The 21,549-nt window shown below is 40.3% G+C and overlaps 4 protein-coding genes across 6 annotated transcripts; 3 read left to right on the top strand and 1 right to left on the bottom strand.

Annotated features, from left to right (window-relative positions):
* The first annotated feature begins 1,905 nt into the window (after positions 1-1,905).
* LOC149958675 (T-complex protein 11-like protein 1) lies at positions 1,906-7,813 on the top strand. The gene is made up of 8 exons (XM_090166024.1): positions 1,906-1,922; positions 3,859-4,037; positions 4,098-4,351; positions 5,813-6,170; positions 6,453-6,637; positions 6,704-6,888; positions 7,171-7,343; positions 7,416-7,813. Exons 2-8 carry the CDS (start codon positions 3,869-3,871, stop codon positions 7,619-7,621), a joined length of 1,530 nt encoding a protein of 509 aa, XP_090022150.1. The 5' UTR covers positions 1,906-1,922; positions 3,859-3,868; the 3' UTR covers positions 7,622-7,813.
* LOC149958676 (tRNA-specific adenosine-34 deaminase catalytic subunit ADAT2) lies at positions 3,231-3,725 on the top strand. Its single transcript, XM_090167239.1, has one exon. It carries the CDS (start codon positions 3,231-3,233, stop codon positions 3,723-3,725), a length of 495 nt encoding a protein of 164 aa, XP_090023365.1.
* A 7,161-nt stretch (positions 7,814-14,974) lies between the features above and the next one.
* LOC149958674 (pentatricopeptide repeat-containing protein 1, mitochondrial) lies at positions 14,975-17,419 on the bottom strand. The gene has a single exon (XM_090167238.1). It carries the CDS (start codon positions 17,417-17,419, stop codon positions 15,545-15,547), a length of 1,875 nt encoding a protein of 624 aa, XP_090023364.1. The 3' UTR covers positions 14,975-15,544.
* Positions 17,420-17,653: 234 nt separating this feature from the next.
* On the top strand, positions 17,654-21,299 carry MED24 (mediator complex subunit 24). Of its 3 annotated transcripts, none has more exons than XM_090166021.1 (2): positions 17,654-17,770; positions 18,131-21,299. In XM_090166021.1, exon 2 carries the CDS (start codon positions 18,163-18,165, stop codon positions 21,214-21,216), a length of 3,054 nt encoding a protein of 1,017 aa, XP_090022147.1. In that variant the 5' UTR covers positions 17,654-17,770; positions 18,131-18,162; the 3' UTR covers positions 21,217-21,299. The 3 variants fall into 3 exon arrangements, with proteins under 3 accessions (XP_090022147.1, XP_090022149.1, XP_090022148.1); XM_090166023.1 differs by having other exon boundaries at positions 17,662-17,770; positions 18,136-21,299; XM_090166022.1 differs by having other exon boundaries at positions 17,667-17,791.
* The last annotated feature ends 250 nt before the right edge of the window (positions 21,300-21,549 follow it).

The raw sequence follows: 21,549 nt of genomic DNA, 5'->3' as shown, positions 1-21,549 counted from the left end.
CGCCAACCAAAAGAGGACGTAGCGATAGCTTTCGGTCGCTATAGTAAACGTTTTCTTAAAATGGCAGCCTATGGCTATTTTAGCAGATAAATTCTTGATAAGCAGACTAATTATGAGTTTACTCTTTTTACTCCCACTTTGGAAAAGGAATAAAAAGCGTAGCTACAATACCCTGACCTTGACGAATAGTCATCATCTCCACCAGAACACGCGAATAACGATTACACTTCTGTTCCGAACAAAAAGAGTACACCTTTTACGCTTAATTAGTTTATTCGTTTGTTCTGGTGGCGATAATTACACTACACCGTGAACTATTCATCAAGGTCAGAGTATGGGCGCTACACGTTTTACCAGAAGAAAATAGGGGAAGTACGTATCTGTAGCTTTGAGCCGTAGAAGTCGTCGTGTGACCCACGAAAACGCCTTTTTACGCTTAATAAACCAAACTTGAAAAGTAGTTCCACTTTTGTTTTGATTCAACGCGGCTGTAAACGACGAAAGCAAATACGCCTTAGCTCAATTAGCAGAGAATGAGAAGGACAATATATTACAATTGTTCAATTTAAGAAAAATGATTTTTTAAACGATGTATTCATCCGCGATTTCCCGCCAAACCGTTCTGGCTCGAAAATTCGTGAAAAGTGACGCCTTCCCAAAGCTGACTAGAAGCTTACTTCCCCCTATTTTCTTCTGGTTTTACTCATCCTGAAAAGGAGGTGTAAACTGATGAAATCGTCTGCTTATTTACTAAAATGGCCACAGGCAACCATTTTGGGGAAAATTTTACTGTTAGGAGAACTATTTTCCACCACATAATCGGAGTAAAATGACGTCATAGGGTCTTATTCTTAGTCGATAATTCAAAATAACGGTCAAAAACGCCGCCGATCAGTTTAGTAAAATATTTGCGGCGGCCTAATCGTCGGCCATTTTCGGTATGGAGATACAAGCCGGAAGGCAGGCAAGGCTGCCAGATTTAGATAGACCGAAAACGGCCATCTCTCTCAATAAATGACAAATTTGAAAAAGCGTAAAAATTGTAAACTTTAAATAATTCTAGTTAACATTCCAACAGCGTTAACCTATCAAGTGTTTGTTTATCTTCACGGCAGCAGATGGCGCCACGAACAGTAGCGGCGAGCTGATCCCTCAGGTGGCTTTCTCGTAAAGAGTAGACGTCTGACGCTTCGGCGACAGCTCCCGCGTTTCAAAACCACTTTTCGGGAATTTAGGCATTAAGAGTAATAACTCACAGAAGACGGCACAAAGTCTACATTTTGTGATTGATATATAAAAACCAGCATTTTATAGGTTCGTAATCAATTATTATTAAGCTGCGTTTTAAAATTATAAGTATATGAAGGGGAAAATACTTGGAAACTACGTCATATAATTGTTACTCTCAAAATTGGGCTTTTCCTCATGGTTATAAACGGAATTATTTTTAGTTTAACCCCGTAAATTTGTTCGAGACTGTAATAACAAAAATGAAATAACATCAAATGAAGCTTTTTCTCTATAATAACATAATAGCAAATGTTGACCTTGACGTTGCAATTACTTCCGCAAACATAGATCTATATATTGATCTATTTTGCTACTCCAGAGGATATAGATTAAAATATAATTATACGAAATATCGCGTGAAAACAAAATTCGCTTTATCATTTTCATACGTCACAGTCACACAACGCATCAACGTTGCAGTTTATTTATAACTTTCCTTAGTTTTCACACTCTCACTTTAAATGTGTGTGTGTATATTATAGTACATTTTATGAATTCCTGCCCTATTTTAGTTTTTCCGTCTTCACTCAACAGTTTTATGGTATTTTCATACCTTAAAGAAGAAGAAAAAAATACTCTTTCCAATTTTCTGTTACATATTAATCTCTCTTTTTTTATTCGAAAACTGGAAAGTAAGTTTTTTAACCCTTTCATCCCACGCTTTTTTCTCGCCTGCATTAGTCATTAATGGTTTTATATCTTTGCGAAATAATACTTCACAAAGAAGCTTTCTATCTATCGAATTTGTCAAGAACATTTATTGCAATTGGAAAAAGTTAACTTAGTAAGAAATAACTAAGTAAGAAAATAAATCGACTTTTTTGTATAATAAAATTTTTAATTAAAAAAAAACTACTAGTCTCGCAACCCGTTTGGGAGCATCATCAGTTCTGAATTTTGACACAATGCGTTGAGCGTTTATATAGGTACTTTTATCTTTTTACTTTTTTAAGCATTTTTTAAGGTCAGTTAACTTTTCAACGTAATTTTATATTATGGGGTAGTTTATTACCTTCGATAAAATAAAATGTTTTGCGGGTGTTATTTTAATATTTTGGAATAAGAATCTCGAAAATTAAGGATGTATTTGAAGCATGCCTGGTAGTACTGATGTCTTGTTTCTCCCATAGAGATAGAAAAGAAATAGAGGGAAGACTACCGCGTTAAGGCACCCCTGTTTTTGACCGGAAAAATTCATCTCCCCCACGCATGTATGAAAGCGGAGATTGGCAGAATTTGCAACGCCATCTATCCTTCCTTTGCTTACATCAAACGACAGTTGATTTTCCAAAAGGCATAGGGTACGTTCAACAACCAAAATACGGTTTTTCGAAAAAGCGATTCCGATTTCAGCGATGTTTAAGCGCTGAGCAGCGTGACGTCAGAGGTTGTTGTACGTCATTTTAAACGAAATTATTTTATCGATTCCCATCGTGACGTAAGATGTTGTTGTACGATTTAAATTTTCTGTTTTCGATTTCATCGATTGCAATCGTGACGCCCTATAATTGTTGTACGGTTTTATTTTCGTGATTGATATTTCAGCGATAGATTTTAACATGTATTTCATTTCACCGCGCATCGATGGCGCCACGTAATCTGCCCATCTCACGGCTTCCTGCATTGGCGAAAAGGGGTCGGCACTCGCGGTCAACTTCGCCAGATACAATAGTGCCTCTATTTCTTTTCTATCTCTATGGTTTTCTACAAAATCTTTATAAAAAATTGCCTGGTTTGTGTGTAAGGGTCCAAGTTAATCTTTAATTAAATAGGCGTTTAATTAAATACTATATGATTATCTAAATAATTTCATAAGTCTTCGACATTTTTTAGTAACGGAAAATTATAAAACTGTAAGCATTTTCACCCCTATTTTAATATTGATTGGTCGAACTCTCCAGGATTATTTCTAAGCCTTGTCTACAAATTAGCTTAAAATCATGGATTTTATGGAAGAAGCATTCGACCGAGCTAAGGAAGCTTTACGAAACGGCGAAGTGCCCGTCGGTTGCTTAATGATTTATCAAAACCAAGTTATTGCCAATGGTCGTAATAGAGTTAATGAAACGAAAAATGCCACCAGGCACGCAGAAATGGACTGCATTGACCAAGTTATGGAATGGTGCAGCTCTCGGAACTATAATTATAATGACGTTTTCAAAAATGTCGATGTATACGTTACGGTAGAACCGTGTATCATGTGCACTCAAGCTCTGAGAATAGTTCAGGTTAAATTGGTAACTTGTGGCTGTGCCAATGATCGTTTTGGCGGTTGCGGATCGGTTTTACACGCTCATACCCTTCAAAATGGTTTGAGAGAATTGAACGTTGTTGCTGGTGTCAGAGCAGAAGAGGCTGTTTATTTGCTAAAACTATTTTATGAAGGGGAAAATCCCAATGCTCCCAACCCTAAACCAAAGAAAAAACGCACTTAAATGTCATTTTGTATTTATGTAATAAACAATTTCATAATTTCACCAATTCAGTTATCCAAAGTTTTGTTTTAACCCTATAGTACGAAAAAATAAAGTTAAATAGTTCTTCTCTTTATTTTCTTTAATGTTACAGTTTAAATGCAATGGCTGAGAATTATCGTGACAAATATGAAGAATTAGATGATATAGAAATCAGTAATCCTACTTCTCCAGCACCAAACGATGATAGTGACTCGGATGATGAGGACCAAAGTAAGCGACAAAGGGTCACAGCGTCGCCTATTACAGGTTTCATGTTCTCCGGAATGCCTGGTAGGTAATTACACTTTTATCGGGTATTTATATGGTATAGTGATATTTAAATGTGCTTAGCATCCCCTCCGAAATTCGTATCCTTGGAGCAAATTATGAAGGCAGCAAATGGCGTTACCAACATGGTACTATGCCATGAAATCTCCGTAAACAAGGATTTCAAGTTGGAAAAAGTTGAGCCAAGTGAAAATAGTCTGGAAAGCCAAGTCAAAAGTATAGTCCATAAGGCGTTTTGGGATGTTCTGATAATCCAGCTCGGTGATGAACCTCCTTGTTATGATCATGCCATGATTCTTCTCGCTGAGGTTAAAGTGGTAAGTTCTCTTTTCATTATTTAGTGACTCCAAAAATTAGTTTTATGATTATCTATTTATAGCAACTGTCGGCTCTATAATTGCCACCTGTATTATGATAAGGCCCTTGTTATTAGAGATGGCAATGAATCTATCTGGTTCTTCGCAAAAACGCGGCTTTACTGCAAAGCGTGGTGCCATCTATTAATGGCAAAGGAAGCCAAAATTAAAAATACCGAAACAGTAGACAGGTTGCCGGGAGTAGTGGCTCACTCCTGTAATCCCAGGCGTCCGGGAGGCAGAGTTTGTGGATGGCCGTGTGAGGACGACCACTAATCCCCCAACGGTTGGTTGTCATACTTCCGCCACGGGTGTCCCAACCCTATCCCTAAGTATCCCCCCATTGGCGTGGCCGTAACACATATCTCGCACCTGATTAATCAAATGGACGAGCGGACTGAATTGTCCCACCCGTTACAATCGCTCATAACGAGCTTCTAAAAAAAAAATAGACAGGTTAAGCCAGCGCGCAAAAACGTGTAGGGGGAACTTGTAGGATGTATTGTAGACGTAGCTTTGTGTGTACAGCCTGCACCTTCTACATATTTTCCAGCCATTTTCGGGCGCTGGTTTAACCTCTAATAACGTCGTCAGATAAATATTTATAATTAGACAACTTATACTCTACTTAGTGAACTTTAACCTAAATTATATATCCCATATTAAATATATACTTAAAAATTACTGGCCAATTTTCAAACAAGTCAATCGATTCAAGGGGTACTTTTTTGTTTCGCTTTCGGGTCAAAATGTAGCTTAATTATCTTGTTTTGATATCGACGCTAGTGACATCTGTTGAAAAAAAAGTAACTTTCTTTAAAAAATGATATGACAATAAAGCCTGTAAAATATGGAAAATTTTAATAAAACATCTTTTTATTACTAATATCTTCTTGAAAATCTTGTATTTTGTAATATATTTTAAACCCTAGTAAAATTATAGTCTCGCAAAAATCCAATTTTATTGCAGTTTTATTATATTTGTTCCTCTGATCTTATTTTATATATTGTGTTATTTCTGTATGGTTCATATATTTGTACCGTTTCGGAAGCCTGCACATATGTTGTATGATAGTTTTGAGGACACAGCTAGTTATAATTAAATTAATATTTTGTAGGTATGTGTTTCTTCAAAATACAAGAGTTAAAAAAATTTTGTTTTGACTACATCACTAGCATAAACTACTTAAGGTAGCGAGTACTCAGTGTCATGAGTGGCTTTGGTTTTTGAATACCATGTCCAAATTGTGTCATAAAGATTCCTTAAACTTGGGCTCATTCTGCTGATAACGCATTGTCACTTATTTATTATTAAATCCGTTTTGTAGAAACTCATATTTGAATTTTTGTTCTAAAAATAAATAAATAGTATCCTATTTTGACAACTATTCAAAAACTATAAAATATTCCTTAATATTTCAGGGTCTACAGTCACTTCTGTTACCGCAACATACTCTCATACAATCCCAAATCAATGAAATTCTGGATTTGGAGCTGATTCGTCAACAAACTGAAAAAGGAACTTTAGATGTTTCTCAACACGCCCAATTTATTTTATCCATAATGGGTCGAATCTGCGCTCCAGTTCGTGACGAGCGCATCCGTGAACTGACTACGACGACGGACGTTGTGGATTTATTTAAAGGCATATTGGAATTAATTGATTTGATGAAACTAGACATGGCCAATTTCACTATTGAACAATTCAGACCACACATTCAGCAACATTCGGTTGAATATGAGAGGAAGAAGTTCCAAGAGTTTTTAGAGTCGCAACAAGGTATCATTGATTATTTTCTACCATTTTATAAGCATAATTGAAATTTACGCAATTGATATAAATTTTATTTTGCAATTGGTAATATCTTTTTTCACACAGTTTAACGTTAATATAAATTTCAGCAAGACTTTTATTTGTAAATTTTCTGAGTAACTTGTCCACCTAATTATTTCATTTTCCGTATTAATTTTGCTTCTAACAGGAGCCTTTTTGCTTTTCTATGCACTTTATTCTTTGCCACTTTGCCCTCGACTTTTGCGGTTATGTTGCTAAATTTCGAAGAGATTTTATCAAAAATAGACGGGTTGGAGTACACTCGACAGTGGCTGAAACGTGCCTATGACATTGTTACGTCCAATGACACCTCTGATTCTGGGGAATCTTCAGTGAAAATCGATATTAATAACACTATAACAAAAGCGTTTGTGGAACTACTACAATGGACCAACGAGTACATGTTTCCAGAGGTAGATTTGGAACCCAATGTACCCATATTTGCCCTAGTATAACGAAATTTTTATAATTTTATGTAGACTCTCCTTATTGATCAAAAACGGCTTATGGACCTCCGGGACCAAGTTACTAATGGTACACTTGTGGGTTGCATTTTGCTTGTGACGCTAGGTACTGTCGGACCATCCGTTCAAGGTGTTACGGATTTCAAGGAAACTATGAAAAAGCATTTGACCATAATATTGGAAAAGGCAGAGGATTTAACGTATGTGAAGTTTGCGTTTTAGTAAGTTAAGCTAACAAGTGCCTGCCCAGTGTATATAACAATATTGGAAAAGGCAGAGGATTTAATGTATGTGAAGTTTGCGTTTTAGTAAGTTAAGCTAACAAGTGCCTGCCCAGTGTATATAACAATATTAGGTGGCCCTCCCATTTTAGATATCACGCACCGCTATTGTACTGTTCCTTTTTGATATCAGTGCTTCTCTATGCTATAAAGAAATCTCATACGAACTAACAAATTCTATTTTGTGTGTTTTATCAACAGAGAACCACAATTGACTGAAAAGTTAAAAAATGTTGCGGAACAAGTTGTGAAAAATGTGAATGAAAGCCTTGTTAAACGCGGTTTTGATCCTATGGATAAATCTAAGACTGAAATCCTTAAGGGACAAATTGAAGACATTGCTTCGCCCAACCATAGCGTTCGCAAACTCATGCGTACGTACATGTTACTAATTCTTTTTTTAAAATAACGGATTAATTAATACCTAGGATTATGTAATATTACAGGGACACGACTACTGGACTTTGTTGAGCAGGTAATCTCTTCGTCAACTGCTAGTCCGATCCGTATACCTCCTGGTTTGTCAGTTTTACAGTCTGAATTGGCTCATATTACTGGCCTATTTTTACGATTGGTAACACACAATCGAGCAGTTTTCTCCGATTATTATGTTAAGATTATTGAGGCTTTTAGTGCAGCAAAACCAAACTGAAAACAGACATTGCCCAGTTATTCACACTGATATTTGTATAGCAACTAAGTACATGTACACGCTTTTAGTTTGTTTTTATTTCTCAATTTAAATTAACATTTTGAAAAGAGCACTTAAGCCTAAGTGCTTATATTTAGTTGAAATTTTAATGACAATCTGTTTTAAGGCTTATCTCATTATTTAGAGATAATGTAAATAATTATAAGCAATTTCTTAATATATTTACAATGTTTTTTTAAAATTAGAATGCAAATTTATTTTCTTTTGGGAAGCAAATTATCTTAAATATTTTTTACAAATATTGCCAAAACAATTGGCAGACCTGCAAAAGACACATTGGGGATATTGCCAAAACAATTGGCAGACTTGCGAAAGACACATTGTGGATATTGCCAAAACAATTGGCAGACCTGCGAAAGACACATTGCGGATATTGCCAAAACAATAATTGGCCGACCTGCGAAAGACACAAGGCTCTTTCCCAAAGTATTAATTTTTTTCTAAACATTCTTGAATTTTATTGAAAAATAACGTCACTGTAGCGTTCAGGGTAGCCCAAATAGTTCAAGATAATACAGTGATCACCGCGCTCTTACTGTTTGTGGAATTTTTCGTGCCTTACCTGTTGCTATTACGTCATTTGAAATTGTCCTTTACCGTGCCAGGCAGATTTAAGTCAATTAATTTTCCAATGCATTAGAAATCTTCGCTCAATCAGCCAATTGTTACACCATATTCCCGTTAAAACCATGGATTTGCCTGAAATTTATACTATTTGTTTCATACAACCTATAAATAGACTACAAATTTCCTATTTTTCTAAGGTTACCCGGGACCAATGATTTTATGAAATGTTTTAGCAATTTTTTTTTTAGAGGAGATGGGACAATACAGTCCACTAATCCCTATGTGATTAATCAGGGGTGAGATATGTGTAAAGGTCAGGCCAACGGGGGCATACTTGGGGATAGGGACGGGACACCCATGGCAGAAGAATGACAACCACCTGTTGAGGGATTGGTGGTCGTCCGACGTCCTCACAAGGCCGTCCAAATTTTCGGCCTCCCAGACGCTTGGGATTACAGTAAAGGGACAAGGGTGAAGTTAAACCGTTTTAATCTGATATTCGTCTGCTACCCCAACATCGCGTGTCGTTCTGTGCTCCGCGAATTCCCAGTTTTCCGTAAGTCTTAATGTTTCCAGTTGCTTTCAACTTAGTTCTTCCGCATCCTGAGTGTATCGGTAATTATCCCCACTGTGTTACGCTGCGTGCCGGTCTGTTGCTATCTCCTTAAAACAATAGCTTTCCCCTCCGTCCCCCGGGCCTAGGCTTAGTGCATCGCCTCTTGGTCTTTGTTAGTCCTCTTCGCGCGCTTTTCCCAGCCGCTGACGTCACCGAGACGGTATGTCGCCCACAGCTGCGACCACCGCTACGAGTGATTCCACCCCCCCGGCTGGGAGTGCCACTCTCTCTCCGTGTGCACAGGCTTCTGACAACACAGCAGCTGACAATCTCGATGCCGCTTTGGATATTGAGGCGGATTCCGCTCCGCCGCTCCCCTCCGAAGACGGCCCCCATTGCTATCAAGATTGTGCAATGCATCGTAAGAACGAAAAGGCTGGAAAAATGCTAGCATGTGCGTATTGCCGTCGTTGGTTCCACATGGCCTGCAACAACATGGGACCGCAAACCAAGGTCCATGGCATCTGGGCATGCTCCAATTGTGAGGTCCTCCCCTATCAACTCTCCACGAAACTTCGCCTTTTCGAGAAGCGGATCACAACGCTGACTGCCCGTTTGGCCTACCTAGAAACGGATAACCAAACTCTCCGACGACAACTCCTAGAAACCCAACGAAAGGGGACTCTGTCTTTCGAGGCAACCCCCCAGCCCGCTATCGACCGGCACGCCAGTGCTACTTCTCGGGCTCCTCGCCAGACTGCAGCACTGAGGGACACCGAACGGGGTCTGGCCCCGCCCATCCCTCCACAAGGCCCTCACCAGGCCTGGCAGGTTGTCTCTCGGAAGAAGGGGAGACGCCCACGGGAACAGATTAATTCCGTGCCTTCCAAGGCTTCCCCGCAGCGCCGACACTCAATCCAAGGTGCGGCTCCCACTGGAACCACAACTCTCCAGGCTGCTGAGGCGACCATAGGCATCTACGTCTCCAGACTTCACCCTGAGTTGTCTTCCGCTGCCCTTGAGACCTTCCCAGAGGGCCACGACATCACCCCCTTCGGGCTTCGGCTTCGCACCTTGTATCGGCAACCTTTCCAGACATGCTTTTTTGACGTCAGTCCCGCCCAGCTTGACGCAGCTCTGGACCCCACTACATGGCCAGAGGGAGTTTCTTTTTCCAAAAGCGAAAAAGCTTCAAGTCTGCGTCCCCCGATGAAATGGGGCACCAACATAGAAATAAACGGCTCTCCGATGGCGGCCAAAACTACAAAAACACTTCTAATCTCGAAAGTCCACATTTCTGTCACGGCGTCGCAAATCGAAGGCCGCCTAATCGCCCTGGGGCTCCACCCCATCTCCGTGACGGTTGAGCCACAAGAGGGTCGCCGAAATTTCACCTCATTCATCGTGTCCCTTCCTGCCCATGAAGCCTCACTTGCTTTTGCGCCAGAGCACTGGACCACGGGAATCGTCGTCGCCTATTTTCGCCCTGCGCCCACGGGTCCGGCACCGGGCCTGCCTGATGAACGACCCGCGGCTCATTGACTCGGCCGCGAAAACCTCTCCCTACTGTACACCAACATTGACTCTCTCAAAACTAAACACTTTGCCCTCCGTGCCTACATCGACACGCTCCGTACTCCCTTCATCGCGGTGACTGAGACCAAATTGGACGCTTCCATCTCTTCCTTTGAGCTCTTCGGTCCTGATTTTGAAGTGTACCGCAGGGACAGAAACCTGAAAGGCGGTGGTGTATGTCTGGCAATCAGCAGGGACTTCAAGTCTTACCCCCTGGACCTAAACACCGACGTCGAAGCGGTCGCCGCCAGGGTGAACATCGGTCCCTCCTGCCTCAGACTGTGCTGCATCTATCGGCCCCCGTCAGCCAAGGCTTCCTACACCAAGCGACTAAACTCTCTCCTTGGGCGCCTCACTGAGAGCCAGTCTGACCTCATCATAGTCGGAGACTTCAACTTTCCCAGCATTGACTGGCCTACGCTCGAGAGTCCCTCGTCAGAGGCTTCCAGCTTTCTCCACACAATTTTGGTCTCTCATCTCACCCAACGTTTCACAGCACCCACCCGAACCAAGGACTCCGTGGCCAACATTCTCGACCTGGTACTAGTCTCTGATGACAGCCTCGTCGAAGACGTTTCCCATCTTCCTGGGGTCAGCGATCATGACTTTCTCTTACTCAACATCCATGGCGTTCGCCCACAGCCTCGAACCGTCCCTCGCTCCGTTCCCAATTTTAACAAGGCCGACTTCAATGCGATAGCGGACTCGCTGGCGGCTGTCAACCTGAGTAAAGCCACTTCTATTGCTGAGGCTTGGAGCGATTTAACTTCGGCCATCGCCCGGGCGGTTGAGGCTCATGTTCCGATGAAGCGGCTCTCCTCCAGGCACAATCTTCCGTGGGTAGGCTCGGCCCTCCGGCGTCTGATGCGAATTACCAAGCGCCGCTACAACCGCTCCCGACAGTACCCTTCGGCTGCCAACACGCAAGCCTTCACTCGGCATCGGGCCATTGTCAAATACGCCCTCCGTGCTGCACGAACCCACCACGTGGACAAGGTGGCTTCCGACCTCACGACCCACAGGAAACAATTCTACCAGCTCGTATCCAAGAAAGCGAAGGTGACTGGAGTTCCTGACCTCTCCGACTCCGGGCGAACTTACTCCACTGCAACCGATAAAGCCAATCTCCTGGCTTCCACCTTCCGACGCTCCTTTCCAGCATATGCTGTGGAGACCGTTCCCCTCTTGAAATCCCGGGCCCTGCCAATGCCTGACATTAGTTTCTCGGTTCAAGGAATTCATCAACTCCTCAAAAAGGTCAAACCGCATAAAGCTCCGGGCCCTGACGGCATCCAGGCTGTCATCCTGCGCCGGTGTGCTAATGCGTTAGCCGCTCCTCTGACTACCCTTTTCCAGCTCTCCTATGATACGGGCGAAATTCCGGAGGACTGGCGTCGGGCAAACGTCACGCCGATCCCGAAGGGTGGTGACAAGTCAAATCCAGCGGAGTACCGTCCGATTGCACTCCTGTCGCAGGTCCTAAAAGCTGATGAGCACGTAAATGCTTCTTCAATCTCGGCCCACTTTATCCAGCACAACCTTATGAGTCCGTCCCAGCATGGCTTCCGTAGTGGGTTCAGTACGGAAACCCAGCTCCTCTGTTGTGTCGAAGACTGGACTTCTGGGTTAGAACAAGCTGGCCGAGTCGACATCATATTTCTCGACTTCCGCAAAGCCTTTGACTCAGTTCCACATGAGCTCCTCAAGGCCAAACTTCACTCATACGGCGTCAGGGGTCGTACCCTTAACTGGCTATCTGCCTACCTTGAAAACAGGCAATTTCGAGTGGTGCTGCCCGGCACCTCCTCCGACTGGCTTCCGGCTTCTTCTGGCGTCCCACAGGGCTCGGTCCTGGGGCCGCTCCTCTTCATTATCTACATTAACGACATCGGAGAAAATGTCGTCTCCACACTTTACATCTTTGCGGACGATGTAGCGCTCTCCAGGACGATCTTCTCGCCACAGGACTGCGTTGTCCTCCAATCTGACCTAAACACCATCGGCGACTGGAGCGAACAATGGCAGCTTCCGCTAAATTCAGCCAAGTGCTCCGTTCTCTCTCTTCGCAGAGTTGGGCAGCCTGTTCACCCAGTGAAATATGCCCTCCTAGGGGCTGACCTTCGTTCTGTCTCCTCTCAACAGTATCTCGGTGTGACCCTAACTGAAACCCTGGAGTGGTCCACCCACATTTATCGCGTCACTGCCAAGGCCGCCAGGGCCCTGGGCTTCATCCGCCGCCACTTGTCCCACTGTTCCTTTGCGACAAAGTCATTGGGAGTTCATACTTATGTATTCCCTATTTTGGAGTATTGCTCAGCAGTCTGGTCTCCGTCAACAGTGAGTGGCGCCCACGCGGTTCACACTATACAGCGCCGTGCCCTTCGCTTCGCGGCCAGTGTTGGTTTCGCGTGGAGTACATCGATGACAAACGTACTCAAGAACAAAAAATGGGACACTCTTTCTTTGCGACGTCGGTTAAAGCGTCTCGTCATCGTAAACAGTGTGGTTCACCGCTCCTGTGGTGCGCTTGCTCCCCTCTCGGCAGCCCTGTCCGACTGGCGCCGCCCTCCCAGAGGAAATCGTGTCGCCTCCATGATTCTTCCGGGCTTCCAACTCTCCGTGCGCAAGCATTCATTTCTTCCCTCCTCCGTTCAGGAGTGGAATTCCCTTCCTGATTATCTCAACGATATCCCCAACAGGGCCCAATTCCGAAAGGCCCTTGCTGCGTACCTGAACCTGTACGACTAGCTCCTCCTTGTCTCGACGTGATGGGTTTATAACCCTTTGTCGGGCGTAAACTGAACTAAAGAACTAAAGAAAGGACTACGCCACTAGTCCCGGCGCTTTAGTAATAAACTTTTGTATATGCATGCAGTACTAGAACCAATATTAGTATAGATGGCGTTCTAAGCCTGTAAAGGGGGGAAGAACTCGTTCTACCCCAGTTAAGGAAACTAGTTAGGCACTCTTAATTCCGTCGTCCTGTGAGGTAGACCTTTTTAACTCTTGTCTAGTATATTTTAAGTATTAACTTAAAAGTACTGAATTAAGAGTGGCTATCTAGTTTCCTTAACTTGGTAGAACGAGTTCTTCTCTCCTTTACATGCGATAGGCATAGGATGCCATCCATACTATCAGATTTTAGAGTACTGTATCAATAACGAGATATTCTACCACATGCAATCCGGCTTTCTTCCAGGCCAATCTACAATGACATGTACCCTGAATTTGCATGAGCGCATCATACAGCAACTCGAAGCTGACAAATATGTTCTTTACTTCTTTATTTGCTTAACCCATCACGTCAAGACATCGAGAAATAAAATATGTAGAGTTCAAGAAAGTTCGCAAGATCCTTTCGGAACTGGGTTTGCTTTAAAATGCCCTTGAGATGTTCGGGCAGAGAGTTCCAGTCCCGGATGGATGAGGGTATGAACGAGTATCTGCGGCACGCAATGCGAAGACCTGGGCGCCTCCTTGGCGGTGAATGACCAGGCATTTAAAACAGCGGCGAATAGTAGCATTCCTCGACATGTCCAAAGCATTTGATAGTGTTAAACACAACACTTTAATTGAAATATTAAAGAGGATTGGTCTAGAAAATGCATCACTGGATTGGGTTAACTCCTATCTTAGTGAACCAGCACAAGTAGTATCAGTCAATGGGAACACCTCTGAACCACTATTGGTTAAAACCGGAGTTCCCCAGGGTAGTGTGTTCGGACCCCTACTCTTTAACTTATACACTAGTGATAACCACAAAGCCTTCAATACATCAAAGTCAATTGAATATGCTGACGATGACACTGCTCAATTCAGACAAAAACCTAAATAATGCAATAGTAAATCTTAAGCATGATATCCTCATGTTGCGTAATGTATTACTTTCTAAAGGGTTACAGCTCAACGTCAAAAAATCTGCTTTTATGATCTTTTCACCAAATAAGGCCAAAAAACAAATCACATCAATTATAATGGAGCTGCCAAAAATGGAAATTCGGAGGGTTAATACATTTAAATACCTGGGTCTAATCTTTGACGATGAGCTTAAATTGTCTTTTCACATTGACTATACATTTACCAAAGTAAAACAATTTACGATTTAAACCGTATATATCAAGCCTCAACCAAGAAACCCTCTGTATCTTGTATAACACCCTGGTACAATCAGTGTTTGACTATGGTGATATATTTTACAATGCTGCACCCATCACAAATCTGAAGAAACTACAAACCTTGCAAAATAATGGAGCCAGAGCCATATTACATATACCCCCAAGATCTTCAGCATCAGAAGCCAGAAAGGAGCTAAGTTGGATGAGCTCACAGCAAAGAGCGAACTATCACACCTTACTACTAATGTACAAAATCCATAACAAAAAATGCCCCAGATATGTTTTAGAAATATTCGAATCGTCCCTCAATCAAAGCCATACGTACGTCACAAGAAACACAAATATTAACTTTAATACTCAGAATTACCATAATTCATTTAGTAATAAAACCATAAGAGTAAATGGTATAAGGTTATGGAACCCACTAGAAGCAGTGCTAAAAAGTCAGAACTCTTTTAATATTTTTAAAAAAGACCTCAAAAAATATAATTGAAAATTGGTGACAAAATTGTAGCATTTTATTTATCCTTTTTGGTTTTAGATTTAATTTAAATTAATAACACAGACTCCTATGTAAACCAGTATCTAACTGATAATAATAAAAGCTTTATTTCAGGTTATTCCTATTATTAATATCGGTTCTAGTATTGCATGCATATACAACAGTACCCTCTTCCGGATTTTCAAGTTCTAATTATTTTTACACAATATCTAAAACACTATTAAAGATTTAAACTAATCGGAGGGTTTCTGATTAACTGAGGATGTTTTGATTCGCATTGCAATAAGCGTAAAGTAACTTAAAGTGACAAGGCAAGGGAACTTGCATTTAACATATAAAAATCATTCTTCAGTGGCGTAGCTGAGAACTCAGAGGCCCCCCCGCAAAAATCTCTTTGAGGCCCCCCTATTTAATTTTTTTATGGTTAGCGAGGCCCCCTTGAAGCTCAAGGCCCCCCCCCCGCACCGCGGGCTCTGCGGACCATCAGCTACGCCACTGTCATTCTTGACTGTTAAAAAGTCAAAACCCAAACCCAATTTGAAAATGATTTATTTTGTTTCGTACTGTTTCCATGGGTGATCAGGAAAATCTACTTCTATACTTTTAGCCCAATTTGCAAAGACTTTACAAAACATGCTAAAATCCTCTTTAAAGTTATCATTCATAAATATAGGTTTAGGTTCGTACAAATTTTTCTCCATTTTAAATATAGCATCTCGACCTTTGGCACGCATTTCCTCTAATGTCGCAATTAGCAATTCATCAGGATTCATTTGTAATTTTGCAATTTTTTTAACAACATACAAAGCAAAATTAAAATCCATTTTAAATTTGGCATTATTTGCCAGATTTCCCATTATTTGGATATTAGGTTGGAAGTTAGCCATTTCCATATCATACAGGAAGTTCATAGCCTCTTGTGTGTTTTGACAAGTCATAGTTAAAGTTCCAAACGTGGCAATATCAGGCCGAACGTCATGGACTATCATTAAATGTAGCACATCCTGCGCATCATTGTATCGACCATTAGTTGCTCGCTGTTTTATCATTACATTAAAGAAATCTGTATCAGGTTTTATGTTAAATCTCCTCATTTCATCAAGTAATGCCAATTCTTTCTTTTTGGTACGTTCTTGGGTTACTAGAAGCATTGTGAATGTTTTGATGTTAGGTTTAATATCAAATTTGCGCATTTTTTGGAAAATACCATCAGCACCACCCAACAACATTAATCTGTCTTGTCTACTTTCAATAGGTTTAATTGCGACTAGTTCGTGATCAGGTTTATCTTGCAAACGCAACCTATTAACCAGTTTTAAAGCACTTTTATCTGTTTCACTGATAAGTTGCAATTCATTACCAATATTTGGATTTTTTTGCGCATTTTGTGGTTCAAATTCAACATTGATAGTTTCAGTATGCTTATCGGCAATTAATTTTCTTTGATTAGGTATATCTTTGCCAGTCAATTGTGGTGTCTTAACTCGTTGCATGACGTCTTGTAGAATATCAGATTGCATCATAGGTGGGCCAATAGCACAGTCGCGACTCGCTCGTATAAGTAAATTAAAGGAGTACAAATCGGGTTGAACTTTGTGCTTTTCCATGGTTTGCAGGACTTTTAAAGCGTAACCAAAACCAACTTCTTTATCAGATATGCAACTCATTAGCAAGAAATTAAAAGTTTCAGCCGTAATTGCCATTTTATTATCTTTCATCTCATCAACTAGTTCAAAAGCCGTTGCTATATCCCCGCATTTTCCAAATGCTTTTATCATGGCTTGATACGTTATATTAGTCGGATGCCAACCCTTAATTTGCATTTTTTCTCGCAATTGTTTGGCTTTTTCAAGCCCATACTCTGGAAAAGGACAGTTGCCACATGAATTGAATAAACCTGTTAAAGTCCCTGCTGTTGGTTTGAAATCTCTATCGGTCATTTGACGCAGAACTTTAAATGCCATTTTCGTATAACCCACTTTGCCACATATTGATATTACTACCACAAATAAATATGGTCCATCTGGTCTGACATTAATTTTAAACAAATGCTCGTAAAGAGCTAAGGCTTCTTTAATTTTATTTTTACGAGCCAAGTTTTTAATGTCGTAAATATAGTCGACTATACGTTTTCGTTTTTCACTAGTTCTATTTTCAAGACGTTCTTTTTCCTTTTTCTGTACATAGTCGTCGGGTTCAAACTCGGCTTTCCATCGTTCCTCCTTTTGTAAAGTGCCAAAAACATCAGGATCATCCTTAAACCGTTTTGATTTTGTTGCATAATCAAAATATTTGAAGAGAAATGCACTATTTTGCACGTATTTTTCATGGTTTAAAATAACATGGTATTTTTGTTGAACCAAAAGTATCAGAAAACGTTTTCCAAGCTTGAAATTCTTCGCACAAAACCTCAACGTTGCCATTTTATTTAAATTTATAATATAGGTCTAGTGGCGGATTAAATTAACTAGTTTCAGTTTTAATCATATTACCGCCATTTTTATTGAAAATTTTCAGATATTTGAAAAAAAGTTAATTGAAAGATGTCGCTTTTGCGTTATTCGGATATTTTAGCTTTTGCTGAAATGAACTGTGACCGACTGTAACCTCTGACCTGCTGCGAAAAATATTATTCATTGAGAATTTGAGATAAAAAGATAAAATTCGCGTCTACTTTCGAATTCCGATTTTTACGTTTTGTAAGATCATTTTATCAATACCATTGATACAATCGGTGTGGGATGTGGATTTCAAATCATAAGGAATAAATTCTAGTAATTAATGTTTATTATTTCGTATGAGTAATAAAAATATTCTAGTATTATGTTTATGTTTATCTTTTTTGAAGCGAAGCCTTGGTTGAGCTGTAGCTGGTATTTCTTATCACTGGCTGCTTGGATCATGGGCCAAGTAATGATAAATTTATCATTACTTGGCCCATGCTTGGATTAAGAATTTGCAAATTCTTAATCTAAGCTGGCTGAGTAATTTCCTGTATATATATTGTTTTGCATGCATTTTTCCCGTAAGGTATTAATTTTACAGTTAACGCAAAGGTCGTTTGCTGTTAATGTATTAACAATATTGCATAACTGTATACAAAACAGTTTTTACAAGCCTATTTTTTTACCCAGAATAGAACCGGCACTGTGGACAGAATCTGATCATGGATACAAGTAAAACAAGCAGCATCAAATCTCTGCTCTTGAAAGCATGGCGTGAGCGATGGACAGATGTCCAATGGGGAATTAACATCAAAAGTGTGTTACCACGTGGTGTAAGTGGTGATGTGTATGATTTAGCTGACTGCATTCTGCAACAAGCCCTAGTGGGTCCGGGTCCCAATAACTTGTTTCTATCATATTTAACACATTCTCTAAGCTCTCATGTGGTCTCTTATGGCGCAGTTATGTCCAGCATTGGTCGATACCAAAGTTTTTACAAACCTTACTGCATACTCAGCCTTTTAAACTTGCTAAAATCAATTGAAAAACGAATTGGTTGTCGAGGTAATGAAGAAGAATGCATTGCCTTGTGTAAAGCGGTAGTGAGTGTCACTCATTGGTTATATTCATGCGTGTTTCATTCCCTTGTTAAAATGACAGAGTTGAAATTGCAAAGCTCATCAACTGAACACGCAACAATTATGGAAAAAGCATGTGAAATTCTATCGTACTTCAACACCTCAACTTTAGTTAAAGCTTTGCTTTACGTTGGTCAGTTTGAAGAACCAACTGTGTACAACCAACTCGTGCAAAAACATCAAGAACTCGAATCTCGAATTAATCAAACACAAACTGGTGTCTCTAAAGACTTATTTGAAACTGCTTTAAGTTTAGTAGCGAGTGTTGATGACTTTCCATTTAAAGCTTTAGCAAAAACCCCAGATGCTCCTCAGCCCTTTGCGTGCTCTGTAAATGTATTAATAGCAATTGATGCTATTTTAAATCCTTCTGGCAATATTCAAGTATGCGTAGATCAGTTATTGTTAGTTAAAAGGCTGCAAAATTTGTCAACATCCACGCTATATTGTGAAATTCTACGAGCTTCCTTTATGGGTTTGGCAGACGCAGCCAATTCAAATGAAGACTTAAAATGGGCTGCTTTTACGTTTCTGAAAATACCTCAGCTACTTGTAAAACTTCATCATTCAATTAATAGTAACCAAACAGAAGTTAGTAATTCAAGTTACGAGTTAGAGCAAGGTTTACAAAAGCTACTCTATTATATTCCGTTATTGGACCTAACTGACATGAAAAGCAACTGCGATTGCTTACAGTATTTACTGAACGAGTTAATTAAAGCTCAGTTGTTGAACGAAACGCAAATGCAAGACCTGTTATCCCAACGTCAAAATGAAACCCATAGACATACTGTTTCTCGAACCGAACAACAAACCAACCAAGCTAGCGCTAACCTAATACTAAGAGCCGAACCCACTGTCACTAGTATCTTAAAAACCTTGGATTCGGACTATTCCAAAAATCAGGATGCGTTATTGGGTGTATTATGTCATATGATACCGGGTAAAAGTTTTGAATTAATTCTATCAGCAGCGAACGCAACTGGTAAATTGCATAATTTTGCCAATAAATTGATACGTTTCAACGAATACAATAAACAAATGACCGGAGAGGGTGGAAGAGCTTCTCAAACGCGGGCTTTGCTGTTTGATATTACCTTCTTGATGCTGTGTCATATCGCTCAGCATTACGGTATTGAGACGGTAACATCAAGCACGGAAACCCGCGAGAGTTTCTTCGCAACCTGGGTCACTGAATGTTTAGCCGAAGGCGGTAAATACAAATCCCCAGATACAATGATCGCTCATTCCGACGCAGCCAAGGTAGATTTGTTATTAGCCCAATTTACTAATCCCGAACCCGAGTTTAAAACAAGTCTTGTTAAATGGCATGAAATTTGCATAAATGCCCCCCTTGCGATTAAAGAAATATTACTCGCTTGGGAATACGGGGCACTCTCTACAGATAGGGTTAAAATGATACTCGATAATGTTAAAAGCCGTATGTGCTGTTTACCTGTGTGCATCTCGGCTTGGTTGTGTAATTACATTAACATGTTACATCACGAAGAACGTTTAAAACCAATGAACATGATACAACAGTTTATGACCCCCTTAGTTGGAGACATAACAACGTGGGAAAATTTAAGCGAACGGTCTGCTAATACGGCGACAACCGAGCCTTTAAATTGTTATTATAAAGAAAGGTCATCACTTATGTCGAGTATCATTAAAAAAATGTTATATGATCTTCACCCTCCTCCACAAGCTATGGTTAAAAATATGGGTTATACGGCTATTTCGCATGGGTTGACTGTAAAAACGCCCCTATGGGATATTATGGATAACATTTTCACTACGGGTCATACCCAAGGCTGGATAGATTTAGCTACAACCCATTCGTTAGATACTTTACTCTGCGTGGGTGGACCTGTTTGGTTTTGTGATACACTAGTGCGTATGGCACTTAAATTTGACCATTTAGAAGACTTACACCGCGCTATAGACTTTGTGTTTGGTATTTTTCACATAGACATTGAGCAATGTGCCCTGGCGATGCTAACTAATGTGATTCCAAGTTATTTGAATAAGGAAACTAAACAAGAAATGTTATTAGAACCTAGAGGTACGGCTTTAGCACGGCTGTTAGTTATGACTATATTCGGGGCTGTGCAGGCCAAGCAAACTGCCAATAACTTAGGAGTGCCTCGAACCGGTCGCAAACGAACCAACCGGGATGTAGAGATGGATGATGGTACTGATTCGGATAGAAGCAGACCTAGTAAAATTAGACGGGGTGCTGTAGTTGATTTTGAACTATACGAAGATACGCCCTTTGGTATTCAATCTAGCAATGATGAAACTTTACGGGGTAAAGCATGTGAACCGCTAAATAGAGCTATAGCCGATATTATGAGGATGTTAATGTTTATAGCCTTGGATCCGACTATGAGTCAACGTACTTTGTTCCCTGTACTCTTCTTAGAGCAAATTACATTGTGCGCTAAAGAACAGAGTCAAATGGTGTTGCAATTTATGCCCCTTGGTTTGGTATTGCAGTTGATTAAGTGTTTGCCCGATGCATTTAGCTACGAGTTAATTTTAGCTACCAGTAATTTCCAAACATCTCGAGCTCGTAAAATTACAGCTAGGGCATTGTGTCAACTTGATAATCATCAAAGATTCTTTTCAAATTAATATGAAACTAGTTGTACTTTTTTGTGTCAATATTTTTTTATATTTGGATTTCATAATAAATGCAGAGTAAACTGATTTGTGATTGTGTTCTTATATCGTATTTTTAGTGGGTTTAATCAGAAAATAAGCTTAGTTTTACTTTCAAAATTGCCACGTTCTTGGTTAAATATTACATTTCTAGATATTTTAATTAATATTATTTGGTTGCAATAAGAAGTGATCGAATATGCTATCCTCCTTAGTATAAGTCCTAGGTGTTAATTAACAAAGTAGTTACATTCTCTAGTTTTAGGGGAATTATACAATCGTTAACAGATGTCGCTATTTTCGTTG

The sequence above is a fragment of the Leiobunum rupestre genome, chromosome 2 (assembly GCF_980474605.1).
Source record: "Leiobunum rupestre chromosome 2, qqLeiRupe1.1.hap1, whole genome shotgun sequence".
Lineage (NCBI taxonomy): Eukaryota > Metazoa > Arthropoda > Arachnida > Opiliones > Sclerosomatidae > Leiobunum > Leiobunum rupestre.
Note: the sequence above shows the minus strand (reverse complement) of the source record. Positions and strands in the feature narration are given on the sequence as shown.